Below are 24,040 nucleotides of genomic sequence, written 5' to 3'. Positions count from 1 at the left end.
CTGTTAAGAACAGGGCAGAGGGCAAGCAATCCAACAAAAGTAGGCTGAAGCTATTAACAGTTAATTCATCTAAGAGACAGTACAACTAGCCAATTAACACATGGCCAAAAACAAAGCAACAATGAGATACCATTCTATACCCATCAGATTAGCAAAGAGACCATTCCTATTTTGGGAATAGTGAGTTGAAACAACACCGAGTTCTTGGGCGTGATGACTTACTACAACTGCTCATCAAAGTAATTTCACAGTATCTACTGAAATTTAAAAGGTGCATACCCCTGGATCTAGCATTTCCACTTTTAGGAATACAGTGTAGGGCATGTGGGCAAGTATATTTACTGCACAGCACTTTGATAACTGCAACAGATCAGAAACAGTATGAATAGAGCCCACCAAGAAAACCATTAAATGCATCCATCCAACATGTCCATTCTGTGGAATCCTGCACAGTCACCAAACGGGGTAATTAAATAAACATGCCCATGAGATCTCTGAAGGACAATAGCGAGCTGTGGAGTAATATATACCTTATTTTTACATATCTAGACCTCTGCATTGTAGAGGGGGAAGGAGCTAGTCACAATGAAGTTGACCAGTGGAGTAAAATTCTGCAAAGGCCAAGGCGATGGAACAAAAGGTCACAGGCAAATACCTCACCCACACCAAGACAAGAAATGAGAACAGGTGCAAATATGAATAAATTTGTACACATATAGGGGAGGAATCAAAAGAAGAGCTGAGACCAGACCATGGAAAGTGCAGGAGTCACAGAATGAGGGTACAGGGATATTAACATAAGGGCCCTATGCTGCAGGCAGGGATTATAGCTGCTATGCCCACTTCATGGCTGTGGAATCAAAGGCATAAGAAGTCAAAGGATCTGACCAAACATACCCTAAAATAGTGGGAAAGCCAGAACTCAGGATCTTGATCCTTACATCAGTTCCTTTTTACTCAAAGAGTCAGTGCTCAGTTAAAAAATCTGACTACATCCATGACATAACAAGTATGTACAGAACCCCCAGAAAAATCAAAAAAGAAAATAAGGATACAGACTGAGTCTTTACCCATCCTTTATCCCTCCAAAATAAACAGACCCCTAGGTATGGATAGAACATACCGTAAGACTTCCAACTCTGAATTTCTAATTTAAAAAAAAAAATCTTTATTTCAAAGTTTGTGCTTTGTAAGAAACTACATTCCAAAAAAACAATGTGATAACATCTGAAAGCATACAATACATGAACTGTGTTGCAGAGAAAGAACATCTCCTAGAACAGATATGCTTTTAGAAGTCTTCTTAGGGAGAACAGGAAGCTCTTTTAGTCATCCTGCTGTCAAAGACATTAACAGTTAATCTGTAGAGCCCACTCTGTATTCATCCCTCCTTACTTTCTCCTAACAATTTCTGTCTTGAGCACAAACTGGATTCCAGTAGAGTCTGGAGTTCATATGACTAACTACAAACTAACATTTTAATGTCTTTCAAAAAATAAATAAATAAAAAATAAACAAATGTCTTTCATCCTCTAAACAGTTTACAAATGCTAATTCAAGAAATAAAATTTTTGTTTTAAATATTTCCCTGGCTTTCCCCCCCACCTCCGGCATAAAATATCTAAACAGGAAACAGAGGACAAGTAAATATGGAGAAGAGACAAATGTCACTGATTCATAATATTCTAAATGATATCGAAATGATAAGAATTTTATGTGACAGTGTCGATGCAAATAAGCAGGTTTGTATTTAATGAGTTTTTCCTAAGGAAAAAAATATTCTAATCGCATTTTAAGATCATTCATTAAATTACACCAATTCTTCTCAAGCAAATAAATGCATGTAACCATGAGAGACTTTTCACTCTGAGAAACAAACTGAGGGTTTGGAGGGGCGTGGGGTAGCAGGTTGGATGAGCCTGGTGGTGGGTATTAAGGAGGGCATGTATTGCATGGAGCACTGGGTGTGGTGCATAAACAATGAGTTTTGGAACACTGAAAAAAAATAAAATAAAATGTTTTAAAAATGCATGTATGCTATGATTCCATATATTTTTTCACAAACTGGATGCAGAGATATTTGAGCAGGTTATAAATCAAAGTGCAATTATCCATCACAGCCTCTTGAATCACGTAACACTACAGACATTGTTACTTATTTGGCTACTTCAGGGGTATCAGAGATAAAATTATTTTGGCAAATAACTGTATAATAAAATTTCTTTTTTGGAATCTAAAACTACACTTGCCAAGATTTCTAAATGATTTTATATTCTAATATTCTATAAATATTCGAAAGCAAATCTTTGATGATAACCAAGTTAATTAAAAAGTTCTACTCTTGAGACTACCATACCACAAGCTTACCCTAAAATAAGAAAAATTGGCAATTTACAGGAGATTTGACCACAGGAGTAAATTTCAGTCCTGCTCCAGTTACACTGTAACACTTAGTCTAATATAATTAATGACTGGTATATAGAGACTATTTCTCATGGAGAAATGCTTCTGGGGGGAAAAATGTTAATTCCAATGTCAAATGCAAAGGGAACAGGTTAAGACTACACTCAGAAGAGAGAGAATGATATGTCAGGCTGTCAGTGAAAATTAGGCAAAATTTTGCTATACAAAATCTGGTATTTGGACACTATTCTGCATCTATACATTTCTACGTTTATAACAAAATACAGATTTTTAACCCACTGAGCCACCCAGGTGCCCCAAAATACAGATTTTTAAGCAATCCGTAACTCTACAGAGTTATACCTCCCTACAACAGAAAACACTATCAGAGTGGATTTAAGTTCTTATTACCTAAAAGCTTTCAAAAATCCATCACAATAAACTGCTCTACATTTGCTACCCAAGTACGTGATTGTGTTTAATTTACTCCTACAAATTTTGCTGACAAACCTATGTAGAGTATATATGAATTGATACATTCATCCCAAAAACCTCACATACGTATGGTAAATCCAAGTCAAATACCCCTCCTCTCAATTTAATAGAGCAACTAGCATGTGCAAAGCTCGACATCATGAATTTTAAACAATTCTGACTAAAAGCCACAATAACACGGTTTATATGACTCAATACATATTATAAAAGAAATAAATGTCATGAAGCAATAATCCCTCTTATTGCTTGCTTGAACTCCATCATTTTCTATTTTATTAAAGTTTTTAAATGCTGGTTTTAACCCACTAAATTGAGTTTATGATCCACCAACCGATCACGATCTGAAGTCTGAAGCCCGCTATCATACTCTGCAAGTGTGTAAGGGATAGAAAGGCAAGGAATGTAATGACACTGTTTGAACCCCTGAACCTGCCTGAAATCAGATAAACTCCATGACTACTAAGTTACACAGCCCTTTAAGTACATTTTAGCTAAAGACAGCTTCTTAAGCTGTACCCCCAAATTAGAGATGCACATATATGTATGTTACTCATCTAAAGGCAGTACTAAAAAAAAAAATGTAGAGCTGAAACACAGTGAGAAAGATTAGCTCCAACTGGGAATTCTGGAGAAGACTTTCAAAATGCAGACTTTTAGACAATTTTGGTATATTAGCTGGACTTCAACAGGTCAACTGGGAGAGGAATGGGCACTGGCATGAAAGGTACCAGGGAGAACAGAAATAAAGGCAAAGAGTAGAGGAGTACAGACAATGTCCAGGACTGTAGGTATTCCACTGAGGCTGAAATATAGGATTTGTGTGTAGGCACAATATTTCCAGTTTATTTTTTAAAAACCACTCTAATCTGTCTAACACGACTGAGAAACCATCTCCCTCCACCTCGACCAATTCCCCTTTCATTCATTTCCATGGTATAGAACCTGGACTCTCTTTCTTGTTTGACCATTCCCATTAGTTTCCTCCTTACTGGGTCCTCCAGTTCAGGCTTCTCTAGGTAAACTTTTCTCCCTGTACAAGCACCCATCCGTTATTCTCATTTACTACTAGTATTCACCGTTATCTACAAGAGGAGCTGGCCAATTTTTCCTGTAAGGACCAGATAGTAAACACTTCAGGCGTGGATGGCCCAGAGGAAAAAGCCAGATATACAATAAGATAGAAAACAAATTTCCACAGATTTTTATTGGCAAAAGAAAAAATAAAATAATAACTGAGTGTGAGTTTTATAATACAAGTGTACTAACAGAAAAATGTAATTCTTTTTGTGGGGTAGGAGAGTACGACCGTTGGCTTCATTGGGGCTCAAAGTCAGTGTCCCCCATCATCAGAATCCATGGTAATGTTCCACTGCAAGTGCTGACCTGTAATGAGCTTATGTGTTTCACGTGAAAATGTCTTCGCAATGACGGCTACTGGTATCAATTCGTGAGCGTTTAATTTTAATAGAGCACGTTCCTTACTTGGAAGGCGTCTAGAGAATGCTATTCGATTTTTCTCCTGATACTTGTGTTCAGTGCACGTTGATACACTGCAGATTCGTCACTTCTAACTAAAGGTTAGGTGGAAGGTCACACCTGCCAGTAACTGGGTTTTTGAACTATGGACACTTCCTTAGCACATGCATCAAATCCCAGAAACTGCTGCTAACTGTAGTGTGAGCTCAAAAAGTCTATGTGCTGCAAATCTGTGTGGAAATAGAGATCTCATTTCTTTTTACTTTTGATGGCATGAGAATTAGATAAAGTAATTTGACATGACTTGCGATTCCAACAATGTTCGCTGTCAAAATGACTTCGCCAGAGTGTAAGTTTTGCATGTAAGTGCTGTTTTGTCTTACAATTTTAGGTAAAACTTATTTTTAAAACATATCAAGTCTACAGGAAAAGCTAATTTCAAAGCTATTGAATATTTTATACTAATGCGTGAGGGTGAGGTTTTTTGTTCAGAAATGTTTCGATCTTGGCCCTCTGCAACAAAATGTTGATACTGCAAAAGCACTGAATGGCTGAACAAAGAGCAAGTGAGGACATTCAGCTTTGGTTTCTGACGAAAATTCATGGATATGGTAACACTCGTTTCCGTAAGACTGAATGAAGTCCGCCAGTGATATTCCTGGTTCAGTAACAAATGATGGATTCAAGTGTTTGCTGCAAACTACCTGCTGATTAAGGAGACAATGAATACCCATGGGCTCTGGGCGCCGGATATCTTTATGTAACTTGTAAGTCTGTCTGACGAAGCCTCTTCCTACTCCACACCCACTTTCACCACTCTCTTATAATCTGTACTAGCAAATCCCAAGGCAGGTTGTAGCAACTTAGGGTTTCCTCAACGTCTCTGAAAATACGATTGGCTATAATTGTTCCACACCAAGTATTAGTAAAGGCTGATTCCTCAGGACCACAAATTCAGCACGCCTCCTCAAGTCACAACAAAAGAGCAGGACCTGTAACCTCTTCTACCTCAAGAGCCAAAAGCAACTGCTCAAAATCACTTCCTGGTTTTCAGAACAACCGCTCATGCTCCCAATGCTCCCCATTCTTGAAGCAACCGTTCCCCCAAAAGGCGAATACTGTGAGACAAGTTTATTTTCTGTGAACATGTTCCTTTGGCTGCAGAAGTCAAACGTGACTGAATTCACTCAATGCTGGTACATGGCCTTCCTGCATGGCTAACAAACGAGCCACTCAGAAGCTCACTATAGCTCATTTTGGTTTTTGTGAAGAAGTTCTATGGTGAAAAGATATTGTTTTGTATTTTTTACTTTCCTGACTGCTGCCTTCCTGGGAGCTGGGAAGGCCCCGTGGACGCTGGCCGGTCCAGCAGGCCCGCTGCGGTGCAGCAGCGTAGTCCCACCAGGCTGGCATTTAACTTGTTAACAATATCACCCCCACTGAGCTGTGCCTGCAAAGCAGACTCGGTGAAGTCTGCATGTGCACTATTAATGACATGAATAATAAAATGTCACAGGATCGCAAGACGTACGCCATCAGAAATGCTATCAAGTTGTTAACTGTCACTGAAATTTGTAGGCCGCTGAGCCCATTGAGAGTAACACACACGTGCAGTGTCTGCGTGTCATGGGGCCAGCAGCAGTCACGTGAGGCCGACTCTGCCGTCATCGTGCAAAAGCAGCCACTGACAATGTACAAACCAGCAAGAACAGCTTTGTCCCAACAGAATTCTATGGACACTGAAGTCTGAATTTTATAACACATATCACAAAACATTTTTTTGATTTTTTTTCAAATACGTGAAAATTCTTAGCTCGTGGGTTGTACAAAAATAGGTGGCGAGCCAAATTTGCACTGCAGGCCATAGGTGGCCAAAAACTGATCCAGAAAATAAGGACTGCCCAGGCAATACAATGCTGTTTACCTTCAGGAGCCCTAACCCCCTCCGTGGGTCACGCGACAACTCAAACCCAAAGCACACCAAATTAAATCCATCACCCTCCCTCTGCTCTACATTTTCCCTTCCCAAATATATTTCCCAACTCAATTCATCCACTGCTAAGCGCCGAATCCCCCAAGTCAGACGCTGGAAAATTCCAATTCACCCACTCTCTCCCCTGAGGCCCTCCTCGAACTCAGAATTGGTCCAAGCTCCTCAGCGCGCCGCCCTACAGTCTGGAAGCGCCATTCTGTACTCCTTGACGTCTTGCCGCTGGGATCACACTGGCTCCCTCAAACACCCCTCTTGTCCCTTGCCGCCACAGACTCCGCAAGGTCCTAAAACAGCCGTTTCATACTTGGGTCTGTGAGGGACACCTGAGTGAGCATGACCGAAGGCAGAAGGAAGAAGCTAAGAGACCAGTCAGGGCCGTTCCATTTCTGTACGCTTCACTGTCGAGGCTTACAGATAGAAAGTCATTCTAAAAAATACCCAAGAGTTCCATGACCCAAAAAACCCCACTGTTTTGAGAAACATGGCTGTGAAAGTCTAATTTCTTTACCATAACATGTAAGGTGCTATATGATGTGACTCTCTCAACTGTCTGTCCCCATCTCCAAACCCCTATTCTACCCTCTATCAGGGTGAACATAACAAGCTTCAATCTCCACACTTTGGCTCACCAAGCCCTCTCTGCCACTTCTCCCTTCTTGGTTTAGCTAATTTGTATTTGTCTTAGAATAGTCCTCATTTGAATAAATGTTATACTTTCTTCATCTGAAATAATCTGAAAATATTATTCATCTGATTTTGGATTTATTGTCTGGAACAGTAAGAAGAGAGATCCTTTGTCTTTCTTACTCCTGAATCTCCAGAATCTAGAAAACAGTGCCTAGCCAATGGCACATATCCAATAAACAGCTATCACATGAATAAGAAATCTTATTAATTTTTTTAAAGATTTTGAGAGATCTTTTGGGACTTCATCAAAATCAAAAGCTTCTGCACAGCAAAGGAAACAGTCAACAAAACAAAGAGGCAACCCACAGAATGGGAGAAGATATTTGCAAATGACAGTACAAACAAAAGGTTGATATCCAGGATCTATAAAGAACTTCTCAAACTCAACACACACAAAACAGACAATCATATCAAAAAATGGGCAGAAGATATGAACAGACACTTCTCCAATGAAGACATACAAATGGCTATCAGACACATGAAAAAATGTTCATCATCACTAGCCATCAGGGAGATTCAAATCAAAACCACATTGAGATACCACCTTACACCAGTTAGAATGGCCAAAATTATCAAGACAGGAAACAACGTGTGTTGGAGAGGATGTGGAGAAAGGGGAACCCTCTTACACTGTTGGTGGGAATGCAAGTTGGTGCAGCCACTTTGGAGAACAGTGTGGAGATTCCTCAAGAAATTAAAAATAGAGCTTCCCTGTGACCCTGCAATTGCACTACAGGGTATTTACCCCAAAGATACAGATGTAGTGAAAAGAAGGGCCATCTGTACCCCAATGTTTATAGCAGCAATGGCCACAGTCACCACACTGTGGAAAGAACCAAGATGCCCTTCAATAGACGAATGGATAAGGAAGATGTGGTCCATATACACTATGGAGTACGATGCCTCCATCAGAAAGGATGAATACCCAACTTTTGTAGCAACATGTACGGGACTGGAAGAGATTATGCTGAGTGAAAGAAGTCAAGCAAAGAGAGTCAATTATCATATGGTTTCACTTATTTGTGGAGCATAACAAATAGCATGGAGGACAAGGGAAGTTAGAGAGAAGAAAGGAGTTGAGGGAAATTGGAAGGGGAGGTGAACCATGAGAGACTATGGACTCTGAAAAACAATCTGAGGGTTCTGAAGGGGTGGGGATTGGGAGGTTGGGGGAACCAGGTGGTGGGTATTGGAGAGGGCACAGATTGCATGGAGCACTGGGTGTGGTGCAAAAAACCATGAATACTGTTACGCTGAAAATAAATTTAAAAAATTAAAAAAAAAAAAGATTTTGAGAGAGAAAAAGCATGAGCGGGGGGTGGGAAAGAGTAGCAGAGGGAGAGGGAGAAGCAGACTCTCCACTGAGCAAGGAGCCCTGCAGCACAGGGCTCGCTCGATCCCAGGACCCGAAGATCACAACCATGAGCCGAAGGCAGACGCTTAACCGACCGAGTCACCAATTTTATAACCCAGTACACAGTGTTGTATCTGGCACACAGCAGGAACTCAACACACGTATGCTAAAAAACCATGAAATGAAAATTCAGTCCCGAAGATGAAGAGCCTCAAACAGCAGGCCCAGTGATGGCGGGTTCCACCTTCATTTCCTGTTCCTTTCTTTTTATCCATTCAATCTTCAATTAGTAGTGCTTCTCGGATTTCGATTTTCCTCTGACCTTGTTCCCAACTTCTTCCATCACGTGATTCATAATGTCCATAGAAAATCAGACGCAGCCTCAATTTTACATGTGGCTCTCTACTTCAAGCAGCACGTGGCCACGTTGAAAAATATGTAAAATTCCAAGCAGTGATAGACTATTACAAATAAAATATATTGGGAAAATCATGAAAAGAAAAATCCTGAGCACCTCTTACAGAATTTAAATGTCTGGATTTAGTTTGGACTTGTTTATTAAAAAGCATAAAAAATTCCAGTAGGAAGCTATCAAATTATCCAGGGCTGGGGGACATATTAAATACGCAATTTATACGCTGTGAAATTCAGTGGTTTTCTAAATAAAAACTACATTTAAAAATGCTTAAAAGAACATAATGCTAAATTCTGCTAATAAAAATATAGAAACATAAAAAATGATTCTTACTAAGTTATTGTCATCCTGGAAAGCATAATGCAGAGTTGTAATCCATTTATTATCTCCATTCACTAATACATCCCTTTCTTCACGAAAACATGCTGTCTGAAAAGGAAAAACAAAGATGTTTTTTAATCAGAGGACACTTTATATATATATGTATATATATATATTATGCAAACAATGGCTTAATGTGTTTATTATACTTTCAGTCCTAGAAAAGGAAAACGTTTATTATACTTCCTGTCCTGGAAAAGGAGTATGTTTATTATACTTCCTGTCCTAGAAAAGGAATACATCCATCTGATATGACTTTTCAACTAGTCAAGCACCCACAGAAAGTGGACAATGGGAATAGTACACTTGAGAACATTTTATATTAAAAAATACTGCTATAGTTTAAAAAAAAGAAAAAGAAAAACAGAAAAAAAGCACGCATGCATTTAAGGACCACAGTCCAACCTACCATTTAGATAATATAAACATCAACATTTTGCCATCTCTACTTCTGTTTTTATTTTTAAGAAATAAAATACAAGTAAATTGTAGTCTTCCTCTCCTTATACATTTCCCTACTTCCTCCTGATAAAATGAATAATCCTAGTGCATACTATGCTCTTCCCTTCATATGCTTTGATCACACATGTATGTGTCCAAACACCACAACTGTTTTACATTTCGAAAGTTTACATGAATGTTACAATTTTATCCACCCTGTTGCAATTTGATTACTTCTTATTCAGTGATGGCTGTTTTCCTTTCAACTGCTATGGCATTTGCTTGTCGGAATATACCAGAATTTATGTATGCAAACCCCAACCAGGAAAACATAGGTTACTTCCAATCTTGTTTTTTATGATGTTGCAATGAATATATTTGTACAAATGTACAAGAGCCTCTCCAGGGCATATACTTAGAAGTTGAAATGCTAGCTATAAGCATTTTCCACTTTACTAGACATAGCCAATTTTCTCTCCTAACTGTGTACTGTTTACTATCCTCACCCCAGTGTAGAAATCTCCCTTACCCCACCCCACATCCTCAACTGCATTTGGCATTATTGGACTCTTAAATGTGTCAATACCATGGGTGTAAAACCATACCTCAATGTTTTTTGATCAACATATTCCCAATTCTCCATGTAGATAAACAGCTCCACACATGCTTACAGGACATCTGAATTTTGTCTCTGAATTATTCACTCCCTTTGTCCATATTCTCTAACAAACTATCTTTTCCTTTTTGATTTGTAAAAGTTTTAATTTATTCTGAGACCGTATTTTCACTATTACAAAGGTACATCCGGAGATACTTAGAAATATGTGGCTAAAAAAATAATAATTTTATACAAAACATTATAATCTGTCATCTTTAAAGTTTTAACTTAAAAAATCCACTACGTCAGCAAGTTCAAGAAGAACTGAAAGGTAAAGTGAAAACCAAGTCTCCTAAGTCATACCCCATACTCACACGGTCATCTGTGTCCAGAAGTCACCATCAATAACCCTGAAAAGTATCTTCTCAGAAAATTGGTCTCTGAAGCATGAACATGCGCACGCACACACACATACACAATATCCCTGTGGTACCCCATTTCCCCTCGTTTTTCTTTTCTTTATACAAATCAGATCACAGTGCTCTGTTTTTTTTTTTTTTCCAAGTAATGATATACTGAACAGTTTGCCACACCAGTAGAGACCTACCTACTACCTAATTCTTAACGGCTGCACCATGTCCATGCACGCTGAAAAGCCATCACACAGTATTCGATTGACAGGCAGGGAGGGTTTAGTTACTTATTTGCCATAAAACAAATTCAATAGCCATGATATACAAAACAATTAACATCAATATCCCCTAATTAGGTACCTTAATTTTTTCCATGTATTCCCAAAAATTTTATTTGATCAAATGAAACTTCCAAAGTCATGCATGGAATAGCACCAGAGAAAAATTTAAAAACAAACCTTAAACCAAATAAATGGGCAGGTTGACCTGACAATTCGATTATTAAAATCCACATCATTATGCTTTGGTTCACTTTTGCGGTAAAAGAGAACCACCTGACACACTCACTGCTAAGTCGTGTTTTAGAATTTAAGTGACCTACGATTCTCATTTGCTGCTAATGGTTCTGAGTAAAGATGGTCAGAGCCAAAAAGACTCTTTGCTCCTGACTATCTTATTATGACAGCTTTCTGGAATCTCACAGACATTCCAGCTAAATTCTAGTAAACGACTGTTTAGGGACTCCAAACTCAACAAAGCTCTGAAGACGTTTTTGTCAACAGATTAAACATTAGTACATTCTCATCTATTCTAAATTGTTTCAGTGAAAAAATAAATTTAAAAAAATAAAAAATATAAACTATGACCTAAAACTTCAAACACATACAAGAGAGAAGAGTACAATCCCCTCCTCCCCACAACATCCTCATCAACCAACTTCAACAATGATGTTATTGTTCAATCCTGCTTCATGTACACCCCCACCCCCTCAACCCATCCCTCAACCCCTGTCCAGCACCTTTCACATACCACACTCCCTCCAAGCACAAGAATACGCGTGTGTACACACACAAGGTTTTTTCTGAAGCAAATCCTAGACATCGTGTTACTCTATTCATAAGTACTTAGGTATTAAACTATCCCTATTAATGCCTCAGATACTGAGTTCAAAAGCATTGTGTCCTTTTCTGCTTCAGTAGGTCACATTGTCCTCAGTCATCACAACCAGGGATGTGGGGGGTTACGACAATCTACTATAAAGAGGCTGCTACACATCCTACAAAGTACAGGACAGATCCCACAAGGAATCATCTGGCCCCAAATGTCACAAGTGCCACTGCTGAGAAACCCCTGTTTCAAATCGATATTAACCAAACCACGATGCATGCGCACAAGGTTCATCACTCCATGTGGATAAAGGCTATAATAACGTCTACTTCTACCTTTAAAAAAAAAACTAAACAATTTTTTATTACCATATAATGTATTATTTGTTTAAGGGGTACAAGTCTGTGAATCATCAGTCTTACATAATTCACAGCACTCACCATAGTACATACCCTCCCCAATGTCCATCACCCAGTTACCCCATCCCCCCACCACCTCCCCTCTTGCAACCATCAATTTGTTTCCTGAGTTTAAGAGTCTCTTATGGTTTGTCTCCCTCTCTGGTTTCATCTTGTTTCATTTTTCCCTCCCTTCCCTTATGATCCTCTGTCTTGTTTCTCAAATTCCTCCTATCAGTGAGATCATATAATTGTTTTTCTCTGACTGACTCATTTCACTTGGCAAAACACCTCTAGTTCCATCTACGTTGCTGCAAATGGCAAGATTTCATTTCTCTTGATGGCTGCAATATATATACAATATTCCACTGTATATATATATACCACATCTTCTTTATCTATTCATCTGTTAATGGACACCTAGGCTTTTTCCTGAGTTTGGCTACTGTGGACATTGCTGCTATAAACATTCAGATGCACATGCCCCTTCAGATCACTACATTTGTATCTTTAGGGTAAATACCCAGTAGTGCAATTGCTGGGTCATAGGGTAGTTCTATTTTCAACTTTTTAAGGAACCTCCATGCTGTTTTCCAGAGTGACTACACCAGCTTGCATTCCCACCAACAGTGCAGGAGGGTTCCCCTTTTAAACCATTTTTTAATATCCTCCTGTAAAAACAGAATATCTAAATAGATGAAAATGTAATAAATATGTAGGAGGGGTTACTGGAGGTCATAGAGCTTCTTCAGATGCCGTCAGAGATCAGGAGAAGGGAAGGGACTGCTGACGCACTGACAAGAGTTTGTGAATGATGAACGGGCAGCGACAGCAACCTCTGTACCCATAAGGTTAGTTAGCAACACTCAGCTGCCCAGGTACAGAAAGAGAGAGGGTATCCTGCTACCTTCCAATGATGCATGTCTCACTAATCATTTATTTGTGATATATCTTAAATGGAAATAAATGCAGCCAATAGGTCAGGGGCAGATCTTTGGAAAAGTATTTAAAGCATCAACAATGCATAGGTCAAAAATCAAGACATTTCACTGCTTATCTGTAAGTTATTAAACATCACTGGTAGGCTCAGTTTTCCAAAGCTGGATAAGTCATGGCCAGAATGAGTTTTTTTAAACACGTGTTTAAAAAAGGACTTGATAACTCAAGCACAGAAATACAATTCCACTCTACTTCAAAATGAAGCTCTATGTAAAAATTTCAGTGTCGAATTTCTTCCTAGAAGAGGAAAGTTTCAAGCAGTTTTTTTTAATTTAATTTAATTTAATTTAATTTGTGTGTGTTTCAAAAATCATTGTTTATGTACCTCACCCAGTGTTCTGTGCAATACATGCGCTCCTTCAAGTGGTTTAAGGAGAGCTCCTTTTAAATACTGAACCAAGGGCACCTGGGTGGCTCAGTGGGTTAAAGCCTCTGCCTTTGTTTGGCTCAGGTCATGATCCCAGGGTTCTGGGATCGAGCCCCACATGGGCTCTCTGCTCAGCAGGGAGCCTGCTTTCTGCCTGCCTCTCTGCCTACTTGTGCTCTCTATCTGTCAAATAAATAAATAAAATCTTAAAAAAAAAAAAAAATACTGAACCAGCTTTGTGTCCCTGAAATAAAACCCACTCAGTCATGTTGTACCCACAAGTCTTTTTACACACTGCTGAATTCTATTTGCTAACATGTTGTTAAGGTTATTTGAATCTATGTTCATGAGGCACTCTGGTCTTTAATTTTCTCTGTATGGTCCCTGTCGGGTTTTCTATCGGAATAATACAGGCTTCACAGAATGAGTGTTGCCTCTCAGGCCCCAAAGTCCACCTCCTCCTCTCTGCCTTGCAGAATCTCCTTAAATTTGTTTTCTATATAATGTCCAGGGTCTTTAAAACTGTTCTTAATGGAAGGGATAGGAAGAAATACATCTATTCCATCTCATCCCAGAAAGGGAATATATATATTAATGTTAATTGAACAAAATAATTTAATTTCCAATTCCTTGTTTTATCTTCAATTCTGCCACTTCTTCTATAATGAAAGCTAACCCAGTGATCCTTCTTTTTTCTTCTAATTCTCCAGAACATACCAACTTCATAGAAAACAGTGCGAACTTTAACTCAATTTTTAAAACTTCTAATGCTGAAACGCTAAATGGACTACAATTACGATTTCCGTGAAACAATTAGAACAGACTGATTTACTTTCTTACTAATAAGGACTTGTTGCTCCAGCTGCTGACAATGCTGTCAGCTCCCTCACGGCCTGCCTCAGTTGCAGAAGCTCTACGATCCCGAGGCCATGTCCTGCTGGAGGTGGCCCGGAGTCCAAGAAAGATTTCTAAGAGCTAATTTCTTCTTAGAGAGATCTTCGGGACCTCCAGAGCTACTGTTGAGCCTATGCAACAGTCTGATCCTCCTACAAGGTCAAATACTAAAATACTTCCACCCTGAGGCCCCTGAGTGCCCTACCCCATCTGGCCACTCACCATGATCTCCCACGGCAGGAGATCCCCAGAATCCCCACAAATCTATGTGTAATGTCAGTTCCAACCAGACCATACCAGCTATCCAGCATCAACATAAAAACACTGGCAATTCTTTCAAGAGCAGATTTTACTACCATCCTTCAATAATATAAAAAACACAAATTTAACTGTGTAATTGGCAATCAAGAGACTTCTTGGGGAGCCTGGGTGGCTCAGTGGGTTAAAACCTCTGCCTTCGGCTCGGGTCATGATCCCAGGGTCCTGGGATCGAGCCCTGAATCGGGCTCTCTGCTTGGCGGGGAGCCTGCTTCCCCCTCTCTCTCTGCCTGCCTCTCTGCCTACTTGTGATCTCTCTCTCTCTCTGTCAAATAAATAAATAAATAAATCTTTAAAAGAGAGAGAGAGAGACTTCTTAAAGGGCACATTCGAAACTCCTGCTGACTTCCACTTTGAGCAGAACATAGACAAATATGGAATAATATAAACGAGTTACGTCAAGTTGGAAATCCATTATTGCAAAATTTCTTCCTATAAAATAAACTGGCTTCCACACCTCCTTTTCACATAAACATACAAGCCCCACATCCAGTGTTCAGGCAATATGAGCTAAACATCAGGAAGTATAACTTTTATTTTTTTTTATGAATTATAACTTTTATCATCACTTTATCACAATTGTAAACTGTGGAACTTGTCTTATGTCTTAAAAATAATGCCACCAAAGGTACAATGTTACTAAATGATATTTAAGGATCTATTGGCTTTATAATTTTATAGGTCTCTAAAATTACTTCTGAAACATTATTTAAATATTCCAATAATTAGAATCTTACCTCAGCTCTTTTCAGCATTTCCCATTTGTTCAATATTTTCATGGCAAATACCTTATCTGCATTTTTTAGTTTCACTACGGCGACCTAGAAAAAGAAATACAACTTTTAATATATGACAATGTAACAAATAAAACTTCTTTCAGTCATCCATTTTTCTTTTTCCTCTCTGTAAGAAAATAAATACCAACATTATCAATGATTTCCATGCAGTTCATACTCTAAGATCCGAAATCAAATAATATTGTCAGTTGAAAAAGTTACATTAGTAAATATGTGCCAAATAAATACATGTACTTTTTAACCCTGTATCAAGTGATTGTATATTATACACTCCTTTTCAAGTTCTCTGCTCTGGAATTTAAACTCAACATCTACTATCACTAGGAAATTGACTAAAATGTACAACACTGAAATAAACTAGAGCTTAGTGAATACCACGTGCCAAATTCCAACACAATGCTATAAGGGAAGGCAGCTGCCAAAACAAGTTTCATGGGAATCAAATAATATAAAATAAACTGAAAATGATATTATTTTTCACACCACATATTCTTACCCACTGTACGACAACCCCCATCTCTCTCTCTTTCTCTCTCTCTCTCTCTCTCTCTCTCACACACACACTCACACACACACACAAACCACTCCTGAAGATCAGGTAAGGCTAACAGCTCAACAAATTGTAGACTTCACACATTCCTTTCCAACATTAAAAGAACAAATATTTTTTGTATTTTGAATTTTAGTGAGGGATCAAAAAACTGATGAATATAAATAAATAAGCCTCAACAAACTGATTCCATTGCTGTTTCTACCACTCTGCTTTGGTGTGACTAGCTAATTTCAGAGGAACCTTCCAGCTCACAGCAGACGCTGCAGGGTTGCGAAGACACAGCAGAGCAGGAGACTAAGCTTGTTTCCAGTTCCTGGGGGCTGGGAAGAGGAAGACAAGTACTACCTTAACATGAAGAAGGAGAGGACAAACTATACACAGCATGTCTTCAAATAGTTCAAAGGGCTATTGCCAAGGACAGAGAATAGGTTTAACTCAAGTATCAAAAATTTTAAAATCTTAATGGCAGATGTACATATTAGGAGCATTTAATGAATTTATATTTGGGTTAGACTGCAATAAAAGTAATATGATCATTAATTAAAATCACTGTATAATACTATATAAAATAGAATATTTCTTGATAATCCTCATAAATGGTTATAATGACGTGATTAAAATTTTTTATCAGTTAAAATGGTGGGAAAGAGGAATAGCTTGATTTCCAGTGCAATCACTTTAGTCTTCACTCATTTCTGGTCCTATCTGCAGAAATGATGGATTGGTTAAACTCTTCTCCCAGTGGGTTCATGGGTTAAAGAAAGGGGGCTGTCTATGACACAGAAACAACCTGAATTCCATCAACAGATGAATAACTAAAATGTGGCACACATATACAATGGGATATTATTCAACCATAAAAAAAGAAGGGAATTCTGGAAAATTTTAAAATCTTAACAGCAAATATACATATTAGGAGTATTTAGTAAGTTTATATTTGGATCAGATTGCAATAAAGGTATTAAGATCACTGTGTAATACTATATAAACTAGAATATGCTAAGTGAAATAAGCCAGACATAGAAAAACAACTACTGTATGATTTCATTTATATGTGGAATCTAGAAGAATCCAAGTCATAAAATCAGAGAATAGAATGAGGGTTGCCAGGGGATAGAGGAGACGTGGAGATGCTGGTCAAAGTGTACAAAGTTCCAATTGTAAGATGAATATGTTCTGGTGGTGTGATATACAGCATGGTGACTATAGTTAGCAGTCTTGTACTGTATACTTGAAAGCTGCTTAGAGAAAAGATCTTATATGTTCTCACAAATCAAAAAAAAAACCAAAAAAACCTAAGTGAGGTGATAGTAATTTACTATGGTAATCATCTTACAATATACACATGTATGAAATCATCACTTTGTACACCTTAAACCTCCACAATGTTATATGTCAATTATATCCCCAAAAAGATGGGGGAAGAATATGGGGGCTGTCATCAAGAGCCAAACCTCTGAAAGGCTAGAAACACACGTTTAGCTTCTCTGTAGACTCACACTGTACGTTGAGAGTACAGACAGACAACAGGAGCTCTGAGCTTAACACACTTATATTCAGGACATCTATCTATCTATCTATCACTTAAGCTGTCCTTATTCTGATTTAGGGAAGAATGGCTGAAAGACTCTAAGACTTAAGATTTCCCCTCCTCGGGTCCTTGTGAGAGGACTACTCCTCGCTGTGAGTCTCGCCAGCTCTCTGCGCTTGAGGATGTAAGGATCTGATGATACCTGGTGGGAGTAATAGTAGTAGTACCCAGCAGCACACACGGAGTGTGCTCTCTATGCCGGACACTCTTCTGAGACTTCTACGCAGGTCCACAATCCCTTACCTGCAAGGCTAAAGCCAGAAGGTTTTCACAGTTTATTTGGCGGCAGGTACTGACATTGGGCTAATTATAGTTTTGGGGGGTTTGGTTTTTAAATCTCATTTAGTGTAAAGACAAGCATGCTTCGTAGTAGAAGCACCAATGCATCTGCTTTACAGGTGCTGCTCCAAACCCCAACGGGAGTCCTTCATAAAACAGAGCATGTGCACTAAATCACCTTTCTAAAATCTAAACAATACTGGAACCAAAACCACCTCTGGTCTATAGCACGGTGCGGGGAATGAGCATGTCCTAAACACTCAGATGCTGAGCTAGCACGTACCGCTGCTTTTCAGGATAGCGGAAACAGCATGCCCTCTGCAGCCAGACCACCCAGGTTTTAATCCCGGCTCTGCCATTAGCGGTGTAGCTCTGGGCAAATAATGCAACCTTTCAAAAATTTCAGTTTTCTCATCAATGTAACAGTGTTACTAATAGTAATCATCTTATATAACTATCCCAAAGATGAAAATAATTCATGCAAGTAGAAAGTGCTTACCACTCAGCAGTGTCCAATAACCCCAGTTACTATAATGTGGCAGGCATCACGCTAGGAAATAAGCACATTGTAGCCCAATCTCTTAACCTTCCATTTGCCCTACCCCCCAGCACACAGCAGACATTACATATTCCAATTTATTCAATTCCTTTAACTGTGAAATGGGAAACTCCGACCTCTTCAACTTCTAATAACTTGGTACCCCTGATACATAGAAATATAGTTAGGAATATCCTCAACTGAAAATATATACAAATAAAAATGAAGCCACAACATTTATTCAAGAGTGGTGGTTTCCAACAGTAACATATTGGGAATAACTTAAATATTCTGAAAGATGAGATTTAGTAAATATGTTATGAAACAGAAAATTAATCATATTTTTAAAAATATTGTTAAAGAACACTATTTAATAAGCAAAAATGCAGAATGTATCACTGGTAAGAAGTTTATTAAGGTTTGCATACTGATTATTTTTTTCCGTATATACACAAAATACATACCTATGCCAGATGAATACAGAGAAAGGTAGGCACCAAAATGTTGAAAGATCAGGAATTTCTTGGTGATATGATTTCTAGTCCCCGTCCTGCATTTTCTGTGTGGACCAGGGACAATTTGAAGCATGGAATGGGATCATGTGACATACCACTCCTCACCCTGGTCAGGAAGTGACTACTAATTACTCGGGTGCTTAGTGTGGCTGGTGGGGGCCATGCTGCACGCATGTGGTCATCAGAGTTTCACAATGTTGCACCGTGAAAACCGTTCTCCACATTACCTATGACAGGTTCATGAGCTACCTTCAACCTTCTCTGGAATGTGGTGGGATGTAATGAAATTTTAAAATGTCAGTTCAGGAAATATTCTTGAATGCCTAAGATGATGACATAGTAAGACAAGACCATGAAGCTGATGAAATGCTAAAGTAAAATAAAACTCATCTTGCTTTTCTCCTCTAACACTACAGATCATTTTCATGTTTGTGGCAGTAGAAGGAAAAACTCAGAAAAAGAGGCTCCTCCCAGGACTGTACTTCAGGTTCTAGATTCTCAAGAACCACATTAACTGATATACAAGAGGGCATGTATGTTAAAATGCCCTTTCTTACTTAATTTGAGCAAAAGAAACAGTACTCTTGGTACGGACTGGAAGACCACAAATTTAACACAAAACAGAGATGTAGTTTTTAAAAATGCCAAACATAGACATGTCTGTTTAAAGGCTTCATACTGAAAGCACTATAATGCTGGAAAAACTGCCAACATGACAGGAAGAAGTCAGTAAGTAACGCACATCAACAAATGAGTTCTTACACACAGTTTAAGTGTCTGCACTTACAGCTACAACACATAACAGAGGATTTATCCCACTGTATTAAATAGAATTTCAATCTCCAATAACAGTTCCCACATGCAGTTCTCAAATCCAGTCTACGCTCAGCACATCCAGAATTCACCGTACCTTCTCTGACCCATTCCAACAAACCTGCCTTTGCATCCAGCCTGGACGGCCCTACCGGCCCCTCCACTTCTGCCCTTAACCTCCACGATCTATTCTCAACCCCCACGATCTATTCTCAACCCCCACGATCTATTCTCAACCTTGGCAGTCCTAGCAATCCTGTTTCGACGTATCTCAGTTGGTGACGCTCCTCTGCTCCAAACTTTCCACCCTCTCCAAGTAAAAGTCAACCTGCTATAGCTTACAAGGCCAACATATTCTGGTCTTCTGACCTTCCAGATCTCGTATGCTCTCTCCTCCTAGCTCACTCTGCTCCAAACACACTGCTCACCTGCTTCAATCCCAACTCAGGGCCTTTGCACTTATTCCCAGGTCTCAAGTAGTCTCCCCCAGTAAAATCACATGATCTGCTCTCTCAAACTGAACTGAGAAGTGTTCCTTCCTGAACAGTCACTGCTCTGTCACACGTTCTGTACCATCTCCCGCTTCCTTTTCCCCTTTGCTCTTATTATTTAACAAACAATTAAGGCATCAATATTATCAGCTTCAAGTACACTAATAAACTGATACTGAAACTCGAGTTAAACAAGGTATTATGGGGCACCTGGTTGGCTCAAGTCATGATCCCAGGGTTGTGGGACCGAGCCCCAAGACAAGCTCCACGTTTGGCGGGGAGTCTGCTTGAGACTCTCTCTCCTGCTGCCCCTCCCCAGGTTCATCTCTGGCTCTCTAAAATAAATAAATAAATATTTTTTAAAAACACAAGCCATTATGGTAAGACACAGATTTGTGGGTTTTTTTAAAGATTTTATTTATTTATTTGACACACAGAGAGAGAGAGAGTTAGAGAGGGAACACAAGCAGGGGGAGTGGGAGAGGAAGAAGCAGGCTTCCCAATCAGCATAGAGCCCAATGCGGGGCTCCACCCCAGGACTCTGGAATCAGGACCTGAGTCAAAGGCAGCCGCCCAACAACTGAGCTACCCAGGTGCCCCAGCAATTGTGTGTTTTAAGATTAAGTGTGTCTGGGATTATTCTATCCCATGCTGCTCTCCTAATGACATGTGTGGCTTTTAAAGTCTCACTTCACAACTTCGTCTTTAGCTCTTTTAAAAATCTCCAATGTATTATGTCTACCATCATTTATTATTACTACTAATGATAAAATCACAAGAACAAGCCTCATGTACAGAACACATACTCTGTGCCTGGCACTGGGCTGAGCTCCCACACCACCCTCCAGGCAGTCCCACATCACTCACTCCCCAGTGACAGAGCTAGTGCCCTTTACTACTGGAAGTACTAAACCCTTCTACAGGCCCTCAAGAGATCTCCCACTCATCACCCTATCATCTTGACACCTTTTGACATGTTAACGGTCATCCCTGTTAATATGCATGGAAATCGGTGTGTTTCTTTTTTATGCTCTGTCAGTGATCAGTTTGTGTTCAAATATTTACTGGAGGAAAAAATAGTCTCTTTAACAAGCAAACTAAAAACACCACAAAGATTTCACTGAACAGCTGGAGGTATCCTTTCCTTGGAGACACAATTTATACATACAGTAGCAACCATCAGAACATTTAAAAACTGGGCCAGGACGGGCATCGACCGCTCAAGAACAGACACAGGCTGCACGAACACGGCGTGCCCCGCACGGCACGCCCCGGTGGACTGCGGACCAGCCCTGTGTGCGAGGGGCAGTCAAAGGTCAATCATGCAGGAGACCCTCATGCTGCCTTTACTCTCCCTCGAATCCCCAGAGAACCAGGGTACAAGAATTTTACAGAAGAACAAACAGCTCAAAATAATTCTCCCTCAGACCCTAGGACTAGGCTATGCAGACACCGAAGGGCCTAGTTGTAGTAAGTAGAGGAAGCAGGCTAATTAAAAGCTTTTTGACACCTGAAGCAGGGGTAGCAGGCCAAAGCAGCAAGCTCTCCCACCAAGCTCTGAAGCCCAGAAGCCTTGAAGCTGCCGGAGCAAGGCTGGAGCAGGCGGAAGCGGTGAGCCACCAGGAAGCTGTGGACACGCAACACCGAGGGCGTAAGTTAAAGGTTTTCCTGAAAGCAAAAAGGAAAACCCAGCGTTAAGTTAAGCAGTAACTGACAACAAGTGAGTCGTAGAGAGAAGGCTCTTAACTGGCAGGGCCGCTGATTTTTGATTAGGTCTGGGCTCATTTACGGTTTCCTTGATGTATGCATTTCTTGAAGGAGTTCCGTAACTTATGCTTTTATTTTCATAGTTTTTTTTTCTTTTAAGAAAAAGCATAATTGATAGAAATGCCGCTCCTATCAGATATCCAGGCCAGAGGTGAGCCAGAGGCATCTATAAACCTACTTAAAAATTCCTGAGAGAAGACAAAATACCTTGGAGGAAATAGCTACCTCTTAAGGGTTGTCTCTGCATTTTAGAATCTATCAGTTGAGAAATACAGGGTGGGAAAGGCCGCCATAGCACTTTTATCAGGAATGAATAACTGCGGTAAGAGCTCAGAATCCAGCAATACTACTTTTCTATTCAAAATTCAGTCTTAAAATAAATTACATGCAATCTGTTGCTTTTATTTACACATTTTACTGATACTCATATACTGCAAGAATAAAAAAAAGAAAGGAAAGAAAGGTTCCGGGGGGAAGGAACCTTCTCACACGAAATCTCAAATACCCTCAGTCGTGAGCTCAGGACTATGACTTGACTCTGGAGGTCTAACGGCAGCAGCCCAGGCCAGGCAGGACTTGCTCCCGGTCCCCACGGCCACACTGCCACGTGTCCCGCACACGCCCCGGCCCTTCAACCCACCCAAGCAGCAGACCTATAGGGCAAACATCCCTGGACTTGGCTATGGGCCTCACTTAACCCACTGTATAAGTATCAATAATACTCTAGTATCCTGTCCTTTCTTCCAGTCTTTTTTATGGAAAAAAATTATTTAAATATTTTTATTATTGCTTTATTTCCTTCCATAGCTCAACCTCCACTGAGCCCTAAAATCTACATTCAGTCCCACCACTAGTTCTCTGTCCCTTTCCAATCTTCTAAAATAGCCTGTGCCACCTGTCCTATCTACTTGTCACCCCACAATTAAAGACCTGGGGACCTACTTCCTAGAAAATAGATCCTTCGCATTCCCTCATACCATCTTTAAATGTCTCTGTATTTCTATGTATCCTTACTTCTTTTCATTTTTAACCCAGGGAAGAAATGTCCCCACGACTCTCAAGGCTAATGATACCACCTGAGATCTTGATCCCAGACCCTCTCCTTCCTTCTTACCCTTTTTCCATTAAAGATTTCTTTCTAGACTTCAAGCACCCCTTTCTTCTGCTTCCTGAATATCAACTGGTAAACTTTCCCGAGACCTCCTCCCACCCAAAAACCAAAAAATTAAACAAAAAAACTGACCAACTACTACCTTCCCCTCAAGGAGCTGATACTACATCCCTTTTCCATAATGCACCATTTTTCCATGAAGCACATTTTTAAAGAGGAGTATGCACTTGCTTTTCCCACTTGCTCATCATTTATTTGCTTCCCAGCCTCTTCCAATCACTTACTTCCATCTAGTTTCTATATCACTCCACTCAACCAAAATTATTCTCTCAAAGATCCATAATGACTTAATTTCCAAATAAAATCTCTCGTTCTCATTTCTCATCTGCTTCAAACCTTCTTCATCACCGAACACTGCTGACAATCAGTATACTCTCCTACTTTTCTTTGACTTGATAACTGTTCCCCAACGACCCCTACTCTGGCTTTTTAGATGCCCTCCCCCTTCCTGACTTGTGTATCTATCCCAAGTGCCCAGTTCATGAGTCTATATGCTCCTGACTCCTAAATCCTGATCTCCTAATATCGATGCCCTTATTTCTAACTGCCTACTATTCATCTCTAAATGTTCAGCAAATATTTCAAATTCAGCAAGTCAAAACCTATCTATATAGCAAACTCACGTACTAAGCTGCACACCTCAATCGTCCATGAGCTCCACCCATAACTCATCTCTGACAACCAAGTGACTTCTTTCCAATCTGTCCCTCCCACCTACCACCAGCCTGGTTCAACCCCTCTTTATTTCAACTAGAAAATGATACCAAAAACCTTTTGACCACCTGA

General features: G+C 39.7%; 1 protein-coding gene across 4 annotated transcripts in view; it reads right to left on the bottom strand.

The window, feature by feature from the left end:
- The window catches only part of LOC111150759 (CDC42 binding protein kinase alpha), a 328,384-nt gene that overhangs the window by 207,321 nt on the left and 97,023 nt on the right, over window positions 1-24,040 (bottom strand). For all 4 annotated transcript variants that reach the window (XM_022508346.1, XM_022508347.1, XM_022508348.1 and 1 more), the window contains exons 3-4: window positions 15,477-15,560; window positions 9,157-9,252 (exon numbers count right to left, since the gene is read on the bottom strand). In XM_022508346.1, coding sequence (XP_022364054.1) covers window positions 9,157-9,252; window positions 15,477-15,560 — 180 coding nt within the window. The remainder of the gene's footprint in view (window positions 1-9,156; window positions 9,253-15,476; window positions 15,561-24,040) is intronic.

Source organism: Enhydra lutris, unplaced genomic scaffold (genome assembly GCF_002288905.1).
Source record: "Enhydra lutris kenyoni isolate GAN:26980312 unplaced genomic scaffold, ASM228890v2 scaffoldscaffold24, whole genome shotgun sequence".
NCBI classification, from domain to species: Eukaryota; Metazoa; Chordata; class Mammalia; order Carnivora; family Mustelidae; genus Enhydra; species Enhydra lutris.
Note: the sequence above shows the minus strand (reverse complement) of the source record. Positions and strands in the feature narration are given on the sequence as shown.